This window comes from Xenia sp. Carnegie-2017, unplaced genomic scaffold (genome assembly GCF_021976095.1).
Source record: "Xenia sp. Carnegie-2017 unplaced genomic scaffold, XeniaSp_v1 HiC_scaffold_6, whole genome shotgun sequence".
NCBI classification, from domain to species: domain Eukaryota; kingdom Metazoa; phylum Cnidaria; class Anthozoa; order Malacalcyonacea; family Xeniidae; genus Xenia; species Xenia sp. Carnegie-2017.
The window spans coordinates 10,551,253-10,571,603 of record NW_025813526.1 but is presented as its reverse complement, the minus strand read 5'-3'; the positions used below and the strand labels follow the sequence as shown (position 1 = coordinate 10,571,603).

General features: G+C 34.0%; 1 protein-coding gene and 1 long non-coding RNA gene across 4 annotated transcripts in view; one reads left to right on the top strand and one right to left on the bottom strand.

Moving 5' to 3' along the window:
- Positions 1-17,071, bottom strand: part of LOC124456808 — a 119,960-nt gene extending 102,889 nt beyond the window's left edge. Inside the window, exons 1-2 of one of the 3 annotated variants that reach the window (XM_047007148.1) lie at positions 17,034-17,071; positions 7,014-7,098 (exon numbers count right to left, since the gene is read on the bottom strand). In XM_047007148.1, the coding sequence (XP_046863104.1) occupies positions 7,014-7,062 (49 nt within the window). In that variant the 5' untranslated portion in view covers positions 7,063-7,098; positions 17,034-17,071. Of the gene's footprint in view, positions 1-7,013; positions 7,102-8,727; positions 8,760-17,033 lie in introns of those variants that run through there. The other 2 variants (XM_047007147.1, XM_047007150.1) reach the window with 2 other exon arrangements.
- LOC124456812 lies at positions 2,892-15,398 on the top strand. The gene is made up of 3 exons (XR_006952477.1): positions 2,892-2,902; positions 14,023-14,025; positions 15,331-15,398. It is a non-coding gene; the product is annotated as an uncharacterized LOC124456812 (long non-coding RNA).
- Positions 17,072-20,351: the final 3,280 nt, after the last annotated feature.

Here is a 20,351-nt window from a genome sequence, read left to right as displayed (position 1 = left end):
TAATATATATATGAACAGATTACAAGAAGAGCTTTTACCTGGTTATAAAGGAGTACTATGGCAAAAATTAAAGGTAACCGTACTTTTTAGTATAACCTTTAACCCTAATAGTGTTAAACCGAATGAACAAGTTTATGTTAATATACCAAATTAAAAAATAGTTGTTTAGTCCCTGGTTCAGTTAATCTATCGTTTGATCTTAAAATCAGTAATACAAAAAGTCACTTTCTAAATAATCTCAGTCAGATTTTACAAAATAGACTACAAATTAAAGTTGCTGGTGAGACATTATACGACTGTAATAATAATGATGTTATAAGTATATACAAAGACTTGTGGTTGCCAAAAAGTGATCGACAAGGCCTTATTGAATATGGTATATGTAGCCAAAATCTAAGAAAACTTATTTCTAAGGATGATAGTGCTTCAACAAGTGGAGATTCAGAAAAAGTAGCAGACAAATTAATGTTTGATATTTATGGTACTAGGCAGAAAATTAATATTGATAATATTCTTAAAGACCATGGTTTGTATTGCCCTTTCAATATGAATAATAACATTCAATACATAATAACATTACCACCAAGTGATCAAGTACTTATACCTCAATGCAGTCAATCTACTGGTGATTATGAATTAGAAAATATTCAGCTGGAATATGAAACTATTGAAAATCAAGAAATTGCAGATGAGGTGACAAATTTATATTCTATAGGAAGAAGTCTATTTTATGAACATATAACCCTATTAAAAAAGGAAAAATGGGATAAGTCAAGTACAATACAGAATGTTAACGTCAATGTACCCAGAAAAAGCATGAAAGGAATAGTACTGCTATTTAAAGAAGATGCAGTTAGTGATAGTGAAAAATTTGTATTTCCATTAATTGATGAAGTTAAAATAACGGTCGAAGGAGTGCCTAATGTTATTTTCGCCCAAGGTATGGATAAAAAACAATTTTATGAAGAAGCAAGACGATTTTTTGATAGAACTATCCCGATAGATTGCTTCATGAAAATTGAAAAATTTTATAAGGATAAATTTGCACTGGTTATCGATCTACGCACCTTTCAAGAAAAAAATATTGCAGGTAACGGTAAAATAATCGTTAGTACTCAAAATGGTATTTTACTACAGATTAAAAAAAGAGCATATACAAAAGATTTAAACTGTTACATCTATGTTGTTAGTGATGCTCTTGTTCAATTTGTTAATAATGATTTACAAAGTATTCAATACTAAAATAACCAGTAATATATAAATGAATACACCTTTTAATATGATTGTTTTAGGAATGACCAATTGTGGGAAATCTTTTTACCTTCTCAAAATGTTAGAAGAAAACTTTAATAGACATTTTGATTATATTATTTTATTATGCCCAACGCTATCATATAATAAAACCTATCAAGAATGGAAATATATAAATGATTCTGATTTAATTAAAGTAGAATGTGACCAAGATCGTGTAGATATTGTTTTAAAGTATGTTGGTGATGTATATAAAGCCACCAATAGTCTTATTATACTTGATGACTGTGCGAGTTGCTCAGATGTTAAAAATAGGACATCGGAATTAGTACGATTAGGGTACAGTGCTTGCCATTATAGGCTTTCTACTATTGTGATTACACAGCAATTGACTAGTATTTCTAAGCCTTATCGCGAAAATATAAGTTATTTAGTTACATTTTATAATACAAACCGCAATGATATGAAAACCATATTTGATGATTATCTTTATGGTGTTGAAAAAGATGATATAGAAGAAATAACCAAAAAATTGAAAAATAATAAGTATGCACATTTAGAAATCCAACTTGTATACCCATACCAATGGAAAATAGTTATTCCGCAATAAAACATGTGTTATATATATATATATATGCCAAAGCGTAAAGAGCCTGAAACAATTGATGATATAATTAATGAGATTGATTCCACAAATGATACTATCAAAGACGCGGTTTGTGACGAAAATATACAAGATAAACCGCAAGAGGGTTTTAATAAAAGAGATCAACTACTTAAACTAGCTGAAGATGGTGATTTAGACAAGTCAGTTGCTTACATTAAAAAAGCTAGTCAAAAAATTATTGATAAATTATACAGTGAATACGAGAAAAAACGATTACAAAAAGCTAATGAGTTTTTAACTGATTTAGTTATATCAAAATTTTCAGATGTATTAAAAGGGTTTGATGCTATTGAAGATCCCAAAGAATTAACAAAACAGCTTAAATCAGACGACCTTTTAAAACGAGATGTGTACAGTTTAGTAGAAAAAGTATCACCATTGTTACCTTTTTTAGGGTTTTTATCTGGTGGTATAACAACCGTTAAACATGTTTACGAACATAAAAATAATAAACCGGATATAAAATCTGAGTAATAATATAAATGAGCTTATTTTATGGGCATGATAAAACAGATATTAATTTAAATATACAAGGGTTTGTAGATAAAACACATCTATCAGATAACTACTATACTAAAACTCAAGCTGATGGTAAATTTAATGACTACTATACTAAAACACAAGCTGATGGTAAGTATGCTTTGACTTCTAATTTACTAAAATATTATACTAAAATGCAAGCTGATAATAAATATGTTTTTGTTTCAAGATTAGCCAACTATTATACAAAGAATGAAACAAATGGTAAGTATGCTTTAAGTTCTAATTTAAATAAATATTATACAAAGAGTGAAACAGATGGTAAGTATGCTTTAAATTCTAATTTAACTAACTATTATACTAAAACACAAGCTGATGGTAAGTATGCTTTGACTTCTAATTTAAATAACAATTATACTAAAACACAAGCTGATGGTAAGTATGCTTTGACTTCTAATTTAACTAACTATTATACAAAGAATGAGATTGATAGCAGAGTAAATGGTAAAGTAGTATACCATAGCAATCAATTAAATTATACAAATTTTAATAGCCAACAAGATACTATCAGAATTATTTTTAATAATATTAAATCTATTGAATTTACACTTTTATTAATAAATCCGTCTGATAACTCTAAAACAATTGAATTAGATATGATGGTAGATAAGATTAAAAAAAAAAATTATCATTAAACTAACAAATGACAATGAAAAAAAGATAGTTAATGCATTACTAGATTTATATTACGTATACTGTGTTGATGATGATTTCAACTATATTTATATTATTATTGAACCAAAAAAATCCATAGCTTCAATTGATTATAACGAATGGAAAAAAAATGGCTTAACGTATTTAATGGATTAACCAAAATGCAAGTTTATTCACAACATCAATCTACATTGATATTAACATATAATGGTTTTTCACAAAATTTTAGGGCTACTATAGAAGATAATACTCTATCAACTAAAAAATTTGTAAATGATGAAATCGAAAAATTAAAAAAATTTATTAAAGATAACTATCAAGCTAAAACTTAAGATGAAGAGTAATCCTCATGTTTGACTACATATCACATAACTGTTGTTACCAGTAATTAATACAAAACAGTTTACCGCATATATACCTTTTGTAATAACTGTTTGCTGCAGGCAGTTTGTAAAACAAAAATTATATAAAACATTGTATTATTATACATGCGCTGATATTTACAAGTGCTGGTTACATTAAACAACTATTGTTAAAAAACATGCACTAAGACACGCGCTTGACAGACAAATTAAAAAACATATAGATTCCAGATTTTGTAAAGAGCATATGTATGTCTGTGGCGCTCAAAATTTAAGGCTTGGAGCCGGAAATTTTCGCCCCGAGACAACGATTTAAAAAGATGCTTTATTAACACTTGATTTCTAAATATAGTTTTAAAGAGCATATGTTATGTCTGTCGTCCTTCGGACACCACGGGGGCGAGCCGAAAATTCTAGCTAAAGCTAGAATTTTTTACCCACCAGGCTCGCAGGGATTCTCGACGATCCCATCCCCCTTCTCGAGCATGGAGTAAATATTACTTCGTAATATTCACATCATGCTCTGCGATGCCGGATCGTCTCCGAAACGATGCTTTATTAACATTTATTTGTAAAGACTGCTTGTAAAATTTAAACGCACCTATATATTTCAAAAAACATATAGATTCCATATTTTTTAAAGAGCATATTTTATGTCTGTCTTCCTTCGGACACAACGGGGGCGAGCCGAAAATTCTAGCTAAAGCTAGAATTTTTTACCCACCAGGCTCGCAAGAATTCTCGGAAACTCCATCCCCCTGCTCGAGCACTTTGTGCTCTGCGCTGCCGAGTTTCCTCAGAACCGATGCTTTTTTAACATTTATTTGTAAAGATAGTTTTTAAAGATAGTTTTTAAAGATAGTTTTTAAAGAGCATATGTTATGTCTGTCGTCCTTCGGACGCCACGGGGGCGAGCCAAAAATTCTAGCTAAAGCTAGAATTTTTTACCCACCAGGCTCACAAGAATTCTCGGAAACTCCATCCCCCTGCTCGAGCACTTTGTGCTCTGCGCTGCAGAGTTTCCTCCGAACTGATGCTTTATTAACATTTATTTGTAAAGACTGTTTGTAAAATTAAAACGCACCTATATATTTCAAAAAACATATAGATTCCATATTTTTAAACGATAGATTGTAAACTCAAGATTTTTACCCCCCTTTGAAAACATAGGCTTTTTGCACAGCTTTGTTTACATGGCCTTTTCCGTTGGTTCCCCTTTGAAAACACGGCCTTTTACACCTACTTTGAAACAATGACTTTTTTTGCGCAGCTTTTTTTACATGACCTTTTGTGTTGGTTCCCCTTTGAACCATGGTCTTTTTTTGCGCTGATATCCCCATGTCTTATACTACTTATATTGTGTTTCTCTTAGCCAAATGCAAGAACGGCACAAATCTTTAAAGATCCTCTGACTTCTAATATGTGACAATGAAAGTAGATACGACAATTGTTCATAAAAAGGTATATTTTTAAGTCTCAATTCATTCTAATAATCTCTTATTAAATAGTTCTTATTATTACTGAAAATGATTTGCAAATATTAACGAACTGTGATGCAGTGGTGAATTCCGTGATTGCCATCATCGCTTAAAGGTTCCGAAAAAAGGCGGCGTATTTCATTGACATGATCTGCGGTTAACTCAACTGAACTTTCCGGGACAGCAACCATATTGTCCGTTTTGCCATCACCTACCGCGCCATCAGGATCAATGCCATATAAAATTACATCATCGATATTTACGTTTGTTAAATCAGTTTCATTAAGCTCACAACGCCACAGTGCTGGGGATGACATACTTCAAAGTCCACGATGATTCCATTGGCAGGCAAACTCGTTGAGCAAGGCTTGTATTGCAGGAATGTAAGCATGGTGCAAAGCATACAAATCGATTTCATCGTGCGCATCAAGAAGCTCGCTTTCCTTCATAAAGCGGAATAGACCTTTATAGTATAAAGAACTCACTCTATTCACCTCCGCCTAAAGACGTTAATTCTTTGCTTATGCACGCTGCGTCCGGCTATTAAGATTCCTCTGTTTAGACCTCTACTAGCTATCATAAACCGTGCAACGTGTACATTTTCCACCTCCCTATCACCACGTACGCAAGATGGAATCCTAAATCTTTGTGCACCGCTGACAAAACATTGCAAAACAGTTTGCGCAAGATTGTTCGTGAAATATTTCAAATAATTAATACTTCTGCTATAGCCGTCGATTCAACCCTGCAGGACAAGTCTCCAAGTAGTTTGGTATTGGAGTCAATGTGCCAGAGATGATTTCGTTTCCTTACATAGTACACCCACCTTAGCAAACCCACCAGCGTATCTCCGTCTTAAGGCACGGTTAATAGGGTCAATAGTTTCTAACGCTTGCCTAACTCTCCATCTTAGGATGTTAATACCCCGACCGCGCAAAGCTCCTCTTACGTAAGTTTCGCCAGAGAAGGGTGTCAATCTAAAAATATCTCTTATGTACCGTTCAAGTTCTTGTTCTGTTATGTCACGGTAAGTGCCTGCTATACCATAGTCTATTCTTCTTCTGTAAAGAGTTTTGGCACTCACTCTGAGGAAATTGGCAATGGCTTGCAATTCATACCCGTACTGCGTATATCTTCAGTTTGGTCTGCTGTAACAATGTACCTACATCTGCCTCCATAGCTTGCATCTTGCGGGACTGGGATTCTAGAACGTATCGTAACTTGCTCATTACATAAAATAATCTGTGTTCGCAGAAATCGAAGTTTTTCTCTCAATATATTGAGTAACTGCGGATGTTGTTCATTGCTAAGGACTAAGGAGATGGCCATTATTATTCAAATATGTCCTTCAAGGCAATCACATAAATCTTCTAAAAAATTGAAGTTACCAAGAAATTCGCTCCTATCTATACGTTCTATACAGTGTTGTATAGATAATAAAAGTTTTTCTAAATCTATATCGACAGCTCTTGAGACGTTTGACATGTCTAATAAAACCACAGTAATGAAATGAAAGAGTTTCGCCATCTTTCTCTTAGTTTATAATCAGACTTAGTTTTTCATTTTCAATTGCCGAAAAATTCTCCACTGCCAAAAAATTCATGACTGTAATAAAGTTATCTAGCTGGACTATAAAACATGTATTCTCAACAAATAAAAAATAATCTCAAACAGAAAAATATTGTCGATTACTTTTGTCCACTATGGCTTTCCTTAAGAGATAACAGTAATGCGAGATACATTCTTAAAGTCGTGAAGCATATAAGAAGGAAATATGCAATAATTACTATTAAAAACCGTAGTTTTTAGTTGCTTATGGATAACTAGGGTACTTATCATTTGCTAATGTTAGTTTTGCCTGTGCATGGAAACAGGGATTTCTTTACTAAAAGAAATTTACTTTACAGCTAAAGAAAAATGAGGTAGAGCAAAATAATTTCTGTGAACTGTATGTTAAGCACTATAGAAGAGTGTTTTTGAAGAAACCTTTAGTGACTTCATAACAACGTCAAATAAATATAAAATAGAGACAAGTTTAGCAAAAAAATGGTTGGAGCATATCTTTATAGCCTTTGTAATTGTACAAATAATAGAAAACAATAGCCTGCATTGCGAGAAAAATGATGAGGAAGGTCTTTAGTCGCTTCTGCTAGATAAATGGAGAAAAATTGGCTTATTGCGGCTTATTGCAAGAAATTTCAAACAATAAACCTTAAAATTCATACAGATTAGCCACAGAAAAATTAGCGTTTAAATAGTAAACAACATCAGTTATACGATATAGATCATAAGGCACACTTTACACAAGCCCAGGTTGATATTTATAGGTCAGAGAGCGATAGACGGTTATGTTTACATGAACCCGGGCTAAAACCCGGGTCAGCAATGCTCAGCCTCGGCTGGTTCAAAAAAAAATCTAAAGACAAGCCAACCAATGTTTACATCGAGAAATGAGCTAAATTTAACGCTCTAACACGTTGTTAACCCAGGTCTTGAAAAGAGTGCGCCGGTTTGCTAAATTTACCCGGCTTTTGTGTAAATGTTAATAATGATTTATTAGTAGACGTGAAGACCCTGGCTGGCTGTCATTTCGAGCTCATATTAACGGATCCTAAGTTACTTGCTTAATTACCGTCTTTAACTAGAAACAGCACAAATATCACAGAGTACATCAATCGCTATTACTTGCTTTACAATCATATTTTCTTTTTATTTTGCAAGTCAAAAATATGTATTAGTGGGCAACATCTCTTCTCAAATTACAACAATTTTCACAAACATTTGACATACCAACTTAAAAAATTTAAAAAATACTTTACTGATTTCAAGGATATTTAAAAATCAAAATATAACCGTCCTGTCTTAAAATGAAACAATGTAAAAAATGGTAAACTGTACAACTGCAAAATAGTTCCTATTGCTATGAATGCACGCTGCAGAACCAGTTATGGTTACGCTTATTAAACAGTTTTTGTTCGGTGTTTAAAGCAAACGGCAAACCTCAACTATACGCACGTACGTTTTATTTTTGTATTTACATGCATCCTGAACTTTCCTTTTATCAATTTTAGATTGGTGAAAATATGATTTGTGCAAGGATTATGTGAATTTAAAATAACAAAAAAAGCTGTTTTCAACCGTTCAGTCATAAAGTAGGCTTTCATTTCACTTTCCTTGAGGACAAACATTCTACATAAACAAAGTAGCAGTGAATACTTTAAAAAGGATTAAACCTAATTTTCCAGTCATTGATCAACATTAAAAGTAAACAACACATCTTTACATTAATTGATAATTGCTTCTTTCTTTATTAGAGCTAATCGTACACCTACCATTGACAAATCATATGAAAGAATGTTTTATGCAGTGCGGTGTTTGAAATTAAATGTAGATAAACGGGATTCGAACCCGTTGAGTCACTTGAATTTTTCAGGTTCATGAGACAGTTGCTTGGGAATCGTGGCCGTTATATGGCAGCGAAATCCTACATTCTTGCAAATATATTTCAATGGACAAAAAATCTGTAGCTATAAGGGGCCATACTGTTATTTACTTTATCATAAACAAATGTTTGGGGCTTTTCAGTTTATGATCATTGATCATTCAATCATTGGACAATTATACTACATATTGTTTAAGATTTGAGAAAATTAACATTGATTACATGAGAAGCTGTTTACTATAGTTAACCTGTGATTTTGAGTTTTCTGATCTATGAAGCTTTTTATTTTGACAATTAGACTGGAATGGTATTAAACCTGAGTATTTCACTTACATGAAATGTTGTCCCACGTCACATATTGTCCCCTTTTTCTACTGAACACCTCATTTAGAGATGTAAAGGTGTGTTAATCTACTGCTCATACCAAATTGTTTGCCATAAATTCCAAAGGGCTATTGATGTATGAAAAGCATTTTCTATAAAGTAAAAATGTCTTTCTATGTATGCAGATACACCTTGAAATTTGGCAAAACAGCAAAGTATTTTTCATGATCACTAGGTAATTGTTCTGATGATCATTATAATTTCTAAACTAAATTATACCAGATTTACATTTAAACGAGCTTTGAGCATATAAAAAGATATTTATCATAACCAGTAAGCAAGACACATGAATCAATTTTAACATTCATGTAATTATATAATTAAAGACATGTTAGTTACATTCTGTTTGTATTTGCAAATACGTTGCTACCGGTGATTGCTATATAGCACACCTTGCAGTAGATAATAGTCTAGTGAAATGCATGATAAACATTTATGGCATTAAGCTAACGTTAACTGCAAATTTTCACTCTAATAATTTTTGCTTAATCTTTGGCAGAAAAAAATTTTGAGTTTTTCTCAAAGGGTGAATTTGCTGGCACTGATGTGGAGATGGGTAAAGGGTTACAATAAACTTGCATGGTTTGAAGTCTGAGCTTTTCTAGATCTATGAACTGTCACTTTTAGTACCAAATTTTTAATATAACTCATTACATAGAGCTTTGAATGAGGGTCTCTAGGGGGGTCTGTGTCTGTTATCTTGGTAGAAATTTTTAAAGACTATATCTGTTTTTGAATAGCATTATTGTAAAATAAATTTTACGTTCGTAGACATGCTAATGAGCTATATATTTGGCATGATAATGAGCCTAAATATTTGGCAAAACATTCAAGTGTTGTTCACTTCATATTTTTTTGAAAAAGTGTAAGCCAAATTTGTTGTTTTTACGCAAAAACAATACCACAAAAAAATTTTGTATTGCTCTAAAACGCTGAAAATGGCATTTTCAAGGCTCTGAAATTCAAAATTTCTTAAGAGAGAATGCCTTAGACCCCACCCCCCCAGGTGCGGAGCGCCTCCGACGTTTTATGACTGAAGTTTGAAAAATCCTAGATCCAACCAGGAGCCCTCTTCCAGATATATTAATACGTTTGCCAAACAAAAGGGCCTCCGTCAATATCCGAATTGTTATAACAAGTCATCCAGCAGGCATTACAAGAAATCCCTGGTGTTAAGAACATCTCAGATGACATCATCATGTTCGGGCGTGCACAAGAAGAAAATGACACCTCTCTGGCTGCCACTTTCCAACGCTTACATGAAATAGATCTGACCCTTAATGGCCCCAAGTGTGTATATAATATGCAGCTATTGGCATTTTTGGCTGTGTGTTTCGTCCAAACGGCATGTCTGTTCATCCTAAGAAAAATGCTGCACTCTGTGGTGCTAACTCTCCCACAAATCCTTTAGATCTAAAGTTTCGTAGGATTAACCGGACTTTGTGCGCATTTTATTCCCAACTATGCCCCACTGACAGAATCTCCCGCATATATGTTTTTGGAATTAAGGATATCAACAGCGCAAGTCTTCTTGCGTTTCAAAAGAGTCAACGACCTGTGACTGCGCAATCGCTTATTTTGATCTTGTAAAACCCACAATTGTAACATTCAAAGCAAATCCCTTAGGACTAAGTGCTGTACAGCACAAGTTAACGCATGTGGACAAGAACATGCAGTTGTATACACTTAGCGCTGTAGAACGACGTTACTCATACATTGAGCGTAAGGCACTAGCTAGCGATTGAGGGTAGCGAGGGCTTTCATGAATACCTTTATTGCTTTTAATTTGGAATCGTTACAGACCACAAGCCACTGGAACGTATTTTTAACAACCCAGCCTCCAATCATCCCATCCGCATTCAAAGCTTTGTACTGTCTTTTCAAACGTACACCTTCTCCACGAAATGCAAGCCAGAGCCTTAAAATATTGCTGACTATCTGTCATGTCACCTTTTGCGTGATCAGGAATCAAGGGAACGACTGATTGCCGAAGAGTATGTGAATTATGTGGTTAGCCATGAAATACCCAAAGCGATGACTCTCAAAGAAGTTAATAACTCATCCCAAGTTATTCTCTTATCCCTGATCTCATCTTGGAACATCTTTGTAAAGCAATTACTACCGAAAACTGGCAAAAATGGCCTTAAAATAACCCTATTCGAAAATGTAAATGGTAGCTCACTACAGCAGCAGACTCTAATGTCATTCTTCGCAGAACATTTATAGTCCTTAAAAAATGCTTCCAATTTCGTGCAATAAACTTATATACGAATCCCATCAAGGAATTTTTAGAACGAGCTACTTTGTGAAAAATATAGTACCCAGGTATCGATAAGGACGTAAAGACAGAAATCGACAACTGCATCAAGCATGTCATACAACAAGTCAATATACAAAAATAAAACTTCTTCAAATGACGCCTCTACATTCTTCAACGTGGAGGGAATTTCCAATCGATTTTTGTGGTCCTTCTCATCTGGCGACTACTTACTGGTTTTTGTCGACGACTATTCTTCGTGTCCCGAGTTGGAAACTCTTCGACGGACGTCCTCTGAAGCTTCCATTCTAAATTTAGACAGAATTTTTCTATGCATGGGATATTGGCCGTCCCATTAATAGTCACGAATTTGTAAAGCATGCGAAAGAAAAAGGACTTCAGCGCTAGCACCCAATCCCTATTTTGGGGCCAGCTCCTAACGGTGAGGCTGAACGCTTTATGCGTACTCTAAAAAAGGCAATAAAGAGAAGTCAATTTGAGAGAGGGAATTGGAGAAAGGTTTACAGCATTTTTTTAAAGTATAGACCTTTGCCACATTTCACCACTGGAAAGTCTCTTGTCGAGCTACTGTTTGGCGGGAAAATTAAAACTACCAGCAGCAAAACAGATGAATGTTCCAATAGATACAGAAGTTCGTCCAAAAGACCATGACGCGAAGAGTAAGATAAAAATATATACCAACAAGAACAAAATCACAACACCAGTAGCATTTAGGTAGAGGACATGGTTGTAGTAAGACAGCAGCGAAAGAATAGGTTGTCTTTTTACTATAATCCCAAGACCGCACTTGTCACCATAAAGAAAGGTACATTGGTGACTTTGCAAATAACAGATGGGAAAACAAAAACTATAAATTCCTCTCATTCTAAGAAAATTGCAGCATAGACAGCAAACCACTGAGTGCATATTCCCAACCACATTGAAGAGGAGGACGTAGATAAGGAAAACAAAAGCGTAAGGGACAAGGATGACAAAATGCATTTCTAGGCTCCATGTAAGCACAAGGATGACAAAATCAACGACCAACAAAAGAACGTCGACGGCTAAACTCTGTTGGATATTAACTGGGGGAATAAAACAAACACAGATTTATATATACGTAGTTAGAAATAAGGATAGTTTTTTTGGCAAAGGCTTCATAAAAAAGAGAAAGATGTAGTGTTGTTACATATTACATAAAATATTACACATTGCTTTGGTAGCAAAGGATGCCGGGCGTAGAACAAAGGATTTAAGAATGGTGCGCTAAAGTAGGAAATGTAAATGAAGTGTAAATTCTACACCTACCAGCTAGGTGGATTCATCGATCAACATCATAAAAATTATTTTAAAAGTGTGTTTGAAACATTAAATAATTATGTTAATCCGGGTTTGTTTTTATCATCCAATGCTTAAACCAACTGTTCTCAAATCAAATGCCTTTTATTACCTGGAGCTGAGAAAGACCAACAAATATGGACTGCAATATCGTGGAAGTAGAAGATAAAAATATTATAAGAGACTTGTAGAAGATACAAAAATAACTGAATTGACAAGTGTACTTTTATTATAAACTTCTAATTCTTTTCATAAGCTGGACCTTTGTATCAAACCCATTTAATGCAAAATTCAATTCTGTTTTTCTGTCTCTTTGAAGGTTTTTTATTTAAAACATCAAATATTATCACTGACATATTTATTTTAAATAAAACATTTTAGAAATTTTAACTTTACATCTTTTATACAGCTTGCCTTAGTTTACTAATCATGATTTTGACTAAATTTCGTTTTAAATACAAAACACAAAAAATAGACTTCAGTGGCACTTTTTGTTAGTAAACTTTTTCTTCAAACTGTACAGCTTATTGTTCAATCCTATGCGTGTATTTGGGTAAATATTCATTTTTGCATTTGTACTATTAGTATGCCTGGTTTTTTTTATGACCTTTATATTTACATTTGGTACTCAATGTGTAAATATTTTGGGGGCTAAAATTCCTCATGAATTATTAGCGTATGCGAATTTTTTCACACGTGAAATGTATTCATATGTGAAATTTGTTCATATATAAAATGTTTTCATATGTGAAATGTGTTCGTATGTGAAATGTTTAATACGAACTTACTTCACATATGAAAGCTCTTCACATGAGAAATATTTCATGGGAAGACTCAAAATATAGTTAACCACTTCATGTTCATCGATGATCGAAGTTGATTGGAAGATCAGAAGATGAACTGAATAGTTTGATTGATGTCGTACAAATTTATTCTAAAGATATGGGAATGGGGTTTGGTTTTGATAAATGTGCAGCTGACTTTTGAAACATGGGAAAAATTTAGTTGTGAGGGAGCTTTTTTACGGCCAAGCAATGTGTGAGCTACATGAAACTGTATACAAGTATTTAGGTCTATTTGAAAGGCCGACACAATGCGAAAGCAAATAAGAGAAAAGCAATAGGGCTTTGGATTTAAAGACTTTTACGAAGTTAACAACGTTTGGAGCCTTTTATAAAAATGGAAGGGAGGGTGGTAGACTTCATGTAAGGAAAAATGAAGAGAGCTATAATAAGTACAGTTGACTTTGCGAAAGAAAAAGAAGTTGGTTTATTTGACTATGTTAAAGCAAGATAAGAATAGATAATATAAGCTTTGAGCCAAACTCTGCAGGTGGTTAAGCCACATCGCTTATCGGCGAAGACTATACAGATCATCCACTGATCAGGTTATTGACCAATGAAATGGCTTTAATTCTTTTGTTACTTAAACCAGTTGAGCGAACCCGCTTATCAGTATGTCAGTTAATATAATTTGTCTTGGGCATTGGGGCTCTGAGGAGGGGTAGCACCTTTGGTGTCTGGCTGCTGCACTCTACCTGGTAGGGTGGATGGGCATCACTGGTCCCCACTCATCCCTAAATCTCTCACATGTGGCTCCAAGCGCCATGCCCCGGTCACCGTCTCAGCAGGCGGGCTAAACCATGTGAGGGGGTGGTGTTTACACTGCACCACTGGGCGGACGTGCAGCGACTGGCAGCCAACGGCCAGGGAGGAGGGTCCACAGGAGTGACCCAACGACCAAGTATGTTCCACCCATGGATAAATGGGCCCACTGCCTTGTAGGCATCTTCGGGAGATGAAAAGGCTAAGGAGTAAACCTGACAGAAAACCGGAGTGGGGCACCAAAGGCAGTCTGCTGACATACCCTGTCATCTTTCTGGCAGCTCCTACAGCCGAAGCGATTCCAACCTGTAGCACTATGTGTTTCTTTGGACTACATCGTCTAGGCCGAGAGGGGAGTCTTGGAGTTTGGGTAGCGCTGGACTTCCATACTACATGCCCAGGAATCAGTACGCCTCACCCCATATGAGGCGCCACTAACGTCATACTCGCTTCGCGACGGACGTCCGTGATGATGGAATATAATTTCACAAAAATTAAAATCCATTGAAATTTTTACTAACAAGATATTTGCATGAGTTTTCAGAAATGAAACAGAATTGTTACAATGATATTCGAACGATAAGAAATTGAGAATTTAATGGTCAAAAAAAGTTGTAGTCATTAAATGTGATTACTAATTTTCTAACATTAAACGTCAGTCTTGCGACTAATTTGACACACCCTAGATACAGAATATGTAACTAACCAGAAGAATCACTCCTTTGAAGTTTTTGGTAATTGGCGGAATTAGTGCCCGCAATATTATTGGTTAGTAAAGTTTGAGAATTTTACTATGAACAATATGGCGAAAAATGAATGATCGATGTTGAAATGCGTTTTTTCGAAAACAAGGGGAGTATTCACGTAGCTTTTTTTAAATATTTGGAAGAAGAAGGAATTGAAGTTTATCCTAACTATTTAACCTAAAAAGAGTAAATATCAATTTACTTTCCTCTTGCAAAAGAATTAAGTTAACACACTGTTTCAACAAAGGTGTTTCCTTAGGTAGGTTATTGTTTAGGGGTTGTGTCAAATAGGCTAAGTTGTTTGAGAAACCTCTGGTGTTTCAGATGTCTCGAGCAGCATTCAAACATCTGTGATGATTGGGACAACCCAAGTTTACATAAAGCACCCAGTATTTGGAATAATACAATATTGTACTCTTCACATTTGAGCACCCGTTAAATAAAAAGAGCCGCTACATAAATGCATTATCATTTATGCAAGCTTTTCGCACCGTTGTATAATTAGACATTGTTAAGATGTGAACATCAAACGAAAAGACATAAACAGCATAAGCATGGCATGCATAATTAAGTAGATATGACACATGTAAGATTAAGTGATATTAAGAACTTGTTATTGTAATATCGTTGTTCGCTGATACTTAACTTGTTATTTGTTCCACAATAAAATAATAAATGTTTCACGTACAATCCGAATTCTATTGCCGCATCACGAATAATTTAATGGGTTATGGGTCTAGGAGCGTTTGAGTTTCTGCTGATGATAACAAATAAGGAAAATATGAGATCTTGCGATTTTATGAGAATAAAACTTACATAAGTGCAAAATATTGAATATGGTGACTTCGGGAAATGACGAAGCATTTAAACGGATCAAAAAGTTCAATGGCCAAAACTTTCACCTTTGGAGGTTTAAGATACAGATGTTACTTGAAGAGAAGGATCTCTGGTAAATAGCTATCGGCGATGAGGTAGAATCTAATGGTGAAGGAACTACTGATACTCAACGTCAACAATATCAAAGGCGGGAAAGAAAGACATTTGCACTATATGTTTGTATTTCGGCGATGAACAGCTATCTCTCGTTCGATCATCGCGTACAGCAAAGGATGCTTGAGCGAAATTAGAAAGTCATTATGAAGTCAAATCTTTGGCGAATAAGTTATTCTTGCGAAAGAAGTATTTGACTACAAGCATGGACTCTGATGATTCCATGACCGAACATCTCAACAAGATGAAAGATAATGCAAGTCAATTAGAAGCATTGGGTGCGTCTTTTTCCCGAGGAAGATCAAGTGTCTACACTCCTTTGTAGTTTACCTGCTTCAAACAGTGGCTTAATAACAGCATTGGAATCTAGAGCAGATGACTTATCATTAGAATTCATCACTGCTAGACGTTTACATGGAGAACAGAAATGTAAAGTAAGGATATTGGTGAGAAAGCACTACGATGTCAAAAGTCCAAAAAACGACAAAGTAAAAAACACCAAATTCAAAAGATAGGTAATTGTCATAACTGCGGGTTACCAGGACATTGGGCTAGAGAATGTCGCAAAGCCAAACAGAATCAGCAAAGTGACGATAGAAATAAAAGGGAAGAAGCATCCTACGAAGCCACAGTTCAGAATTCATCATTGTTTAAAGATAGCAAAGAATCTGCATGGTTTATTGATTCAGGTGCATAATTTCATATGTCATACAATAAGGATATCATGGTTGATTTCATTCCATTCAAATCCCCTGAAAAGGTAAAGCTTGTAGGTGATAGAATAGTTCAAGCATATAGAAAAGGAAATGTACACATTGGGATTAAGTCTAAGAAGAAGTATGAACCAAGAAGATTGGTTGACGTTCTATATGTTCCGGATTTAGGAAAAACTCTCTTCTCAGTTAGTAATACGGCAAAACGACGATACTTAGTTGAATATAATCAAGACATTGCTTGATACTTGATCAAAATGGAACTATATCTTGATTAGAAAGAATGATGAATAACCTTTACGCTCTTGATGTTAAAGAAAAACAGGATTATTCGAAGCATGCGAATGTTTCTACAAGTGATACTACCAAAGAAATATGGCATCAACGATATGGCCATCTAAATATTATTTAAATATAACGAATGATTTAGATTATCTAAATATAACGAATGCATGTTTATACAAAACGACGAAGCTCAATCTTATAGTTATGTTGTCACAACTACATGTAAAGTATAGTGATCTTCAATGAATCAATAAATGTTGACACCACACACAAACTGTGCAAATGTACGCGAAGTATATATTTTGTAACAAAAATCATTTACCGTCGTCTAGTTTTTTTTTTAAATTATTCCTTGACACAAAAAAAACAGTCTCTCACTAAGTGCGTAATTAAATACGATCATGACTAAAACACCACACGAGTACATACGAGTACATACGAGTAACATACGAGTACATACGAGTGACATACGAGTACATATTAGTAACATACAAGTACATACGAGTAACATACGAGTACATACGAGTGACATACGACTATTTTCTTGTCAACAAATGAGAAACAACACAATTTCTTCAATACATTCATATTTGCGTTTATTTTTCTTGTATTTGTGTGGACTTTGGGGCAACATTTTGATGGATTTAAATGCTGAAGAGGTATTTTACTTTCATACTACATTGATTTGTATGTTTTAGTTGAATTTGTTATAGATATTTTGTCGATGTGATTTGCCAGTATTTGAGCGCTTTTTGACACACTTTCACCTAGGAAATACATATTTATGAGAGCGATTATACATTCATTTTGACTCTGAAGATGACTTCATATAGCACGTTTTCAAGGCATTATTTATACGTTGTATATTTAATCGCTTTCATAAATATGTATTTCCTAGGTGAAAGTGTGTAAAAAAGCGTTCAAATACTGGCAAATTGCATCGACAAAATATCTATAACAAATTCAACTAAAACATACAAATGAATGTAGTATGAAAGTAAAATACCTTTTCAGCATTTAAATCCATCAAGTGGTTGTCCCAAAGTCCACACAAATAATGGAAAAATAAACGCAAATATCAATGTATTGAAGAAATTGTGTTGTTTCTCATTTGTTGACCAGAAAATAGTCGTATGTCACTCGTATGTACTCGTATGTTACTCGTATGTACTTGTATGTTACTCGTATGTACTCGTATGTCACTCGTATGTACTGTATGTTACTCGTATGTACTCGTATGTACTCGTATGTACTCGTGTGGTGTTTTAGTCACGATCATTAAACAGATTTTTTCAAGATTACTGTTACTAAGAGACAGGCCACGTTTGCATAATAAATAAGTAGATTAGTCAGTCTTAAATGCCTGACATATGCTATTGAAGGGTAAAATAGCCAATTAGCACAAACTAAAACAATACTTAAAGTTATTTTAAATTAATACGTTACCTATAGCATTATTTGTAAAAATAAAAGATTTCAAACAAAAGTTCTAGTTTGTTACGCTCAGTTGCTTGTGTTACAAATTTGAATTGCTAATTTTAGCCACGGGAAAGCCACGCTGAAGTAAAAATCTGTACAGGCGCAGATCCAGGCAGTGGTGAAGATGGCTCGAAACAAAGTCAAACTTGTCAAACATCAGATTTTTTAAGAATGACTTTTTAGATTAAGGTTTGAAATTTTAATGCAGTTTAATTGAAATACCACGAAATTGACCAATTATTTGTATTTAAGTCAATAATTTCATCTATATTTTTCATGATTTGTTTTCTTTTTCATATGTTTGCCAGTGAAAAAGCACAAAACTTTGAAATAAACGTCCTGCTTTAAGTCAAATCATGAGATTAAAGGTTGAGCCAGTGCTGTAGAACTTAATTTATCAAATGGGGAGAGGCTCTCTTGACGAGGCTGAAGCCATGATATTATGAAAATGCGTGGCAGATCATTAACCCATAAGTCTAACAAGCAAACACCACTACTTTAATAAATGTTTGAAATAGATTTACACTCAGACATACTGCCCTATGCTTTACACAGCTCATTAGATAAAAAGCTCAAAACTCTGCGAGAAATTGAATCTGCTACATAACTTATGATTTAGAAATGGTTATTATTTGCCAAACAGTAACGACAACAATAAAACATTATGTGTAGTTGTATAGTAAATACTATTACTCTACTAGTACTAGATTATTTGCATCATTTGCATTCTACAACAGCTTATTTTTTGATTATCAACAGAAAAAACGTCGGCTTATAATGTGAACCAATTCAATAATCTCTTATCTTCCTTGAGTTGAGTAAAGTCCAAACTCATCTTAAATTCAAAAAAGTAGAATAGAATACAGATTTGGAAAACGCACATGCTGCACAACACTAATACTAAAAAAGAAATTTCGTTAAAAAACTTTAAATATTTGTAAAAAAAGGAAAATATTTTTCTTGACTCAGTCATAGTCTATATCAATAAATATTATTGTTCATGAATAAGTTACAATGCCAATCTATGATTTGGCTCCTCAAGTTTCGTTTTAGTCTTGAGTAGCGTCAACACGATATTACTTGACAAAAACTTGTTGTAAAGGTGTGACCTCTGCATTTTAGCAGACTTGCTGTTAGGGAGATATCTGCATCAATGTGTTGACTTCATATTGTAATTTTCTCTTCTATAGCTAAGGATATATCCACTTTGATGTGCTGACCAGATAAGTAAGTTGTTTAGTATAGCTGGTGGCGATATCTACTTCAATTTGGTGACCTCATTTAGTAATTTTTTTTATATTCGGAGGGATATGCACTTCAATGTAGTGACCCCATAAGTAAATTGTTTAGCATAGTTGGGTGGCTATGTACTTCAATGTGGTGACCCCATCATAATTATTATTATCTTTTTTATACTTGAAAACATATCTGTTTCAATATACACGTAGTGAGTGACCCTATATACTAATTTCTCTTCTATAAATATGGAAATGTCTACTTAAATGTGATGATATATTGAATGGGGTGAGCAGCATGTACATGTGATTCCTTTGTGGGTACTGATGATGCCAGCATGTACAAGTATGAAAACCAGGTACTTAAAATAAAGCTTCGTTTGGCAAAAACTTAGCTGCAGTTGACTGTCTATTTCTGGCTACTTTTTAAAACCATGCTAGCAATCCTGATGAGCTCTTATATTGAGCAAAACAGTCAGAATTAAAGTTTCTATTTTTCTTCAGCGCATATATATTTTGAAATATTTGTTTGAGACTACTACTTCCTTTTCTATGCCGCTCCCAGTTATGAGACAACAGACCCCCACTCTAAGAATACCTATAATGAATATAGGTCAAAGTGCTTAAGTTACACTATGAGGCGTCAAATCGGACAAATTTGTCTTTCAGAAGAAGTAAGTGTTGAATTTTAAATTTGCATTTTCTGAATCAAATTAATCGGTTCTGAACTCAAAATATATCTGATAAACTTAAAAACTATATGCGAAAATTAAAAAATTTTTGCCAAACTTGAGAAATTTATGCTATACTTAAAAAATATATGCTCTCCGAAAAAATACTTTGTAAAATGCTATAAAAGCATTTTTAAAATAAAACAAACCTGTACATTTTGATTTTAATGGAACGGAAGCCCTCATCTTACCATC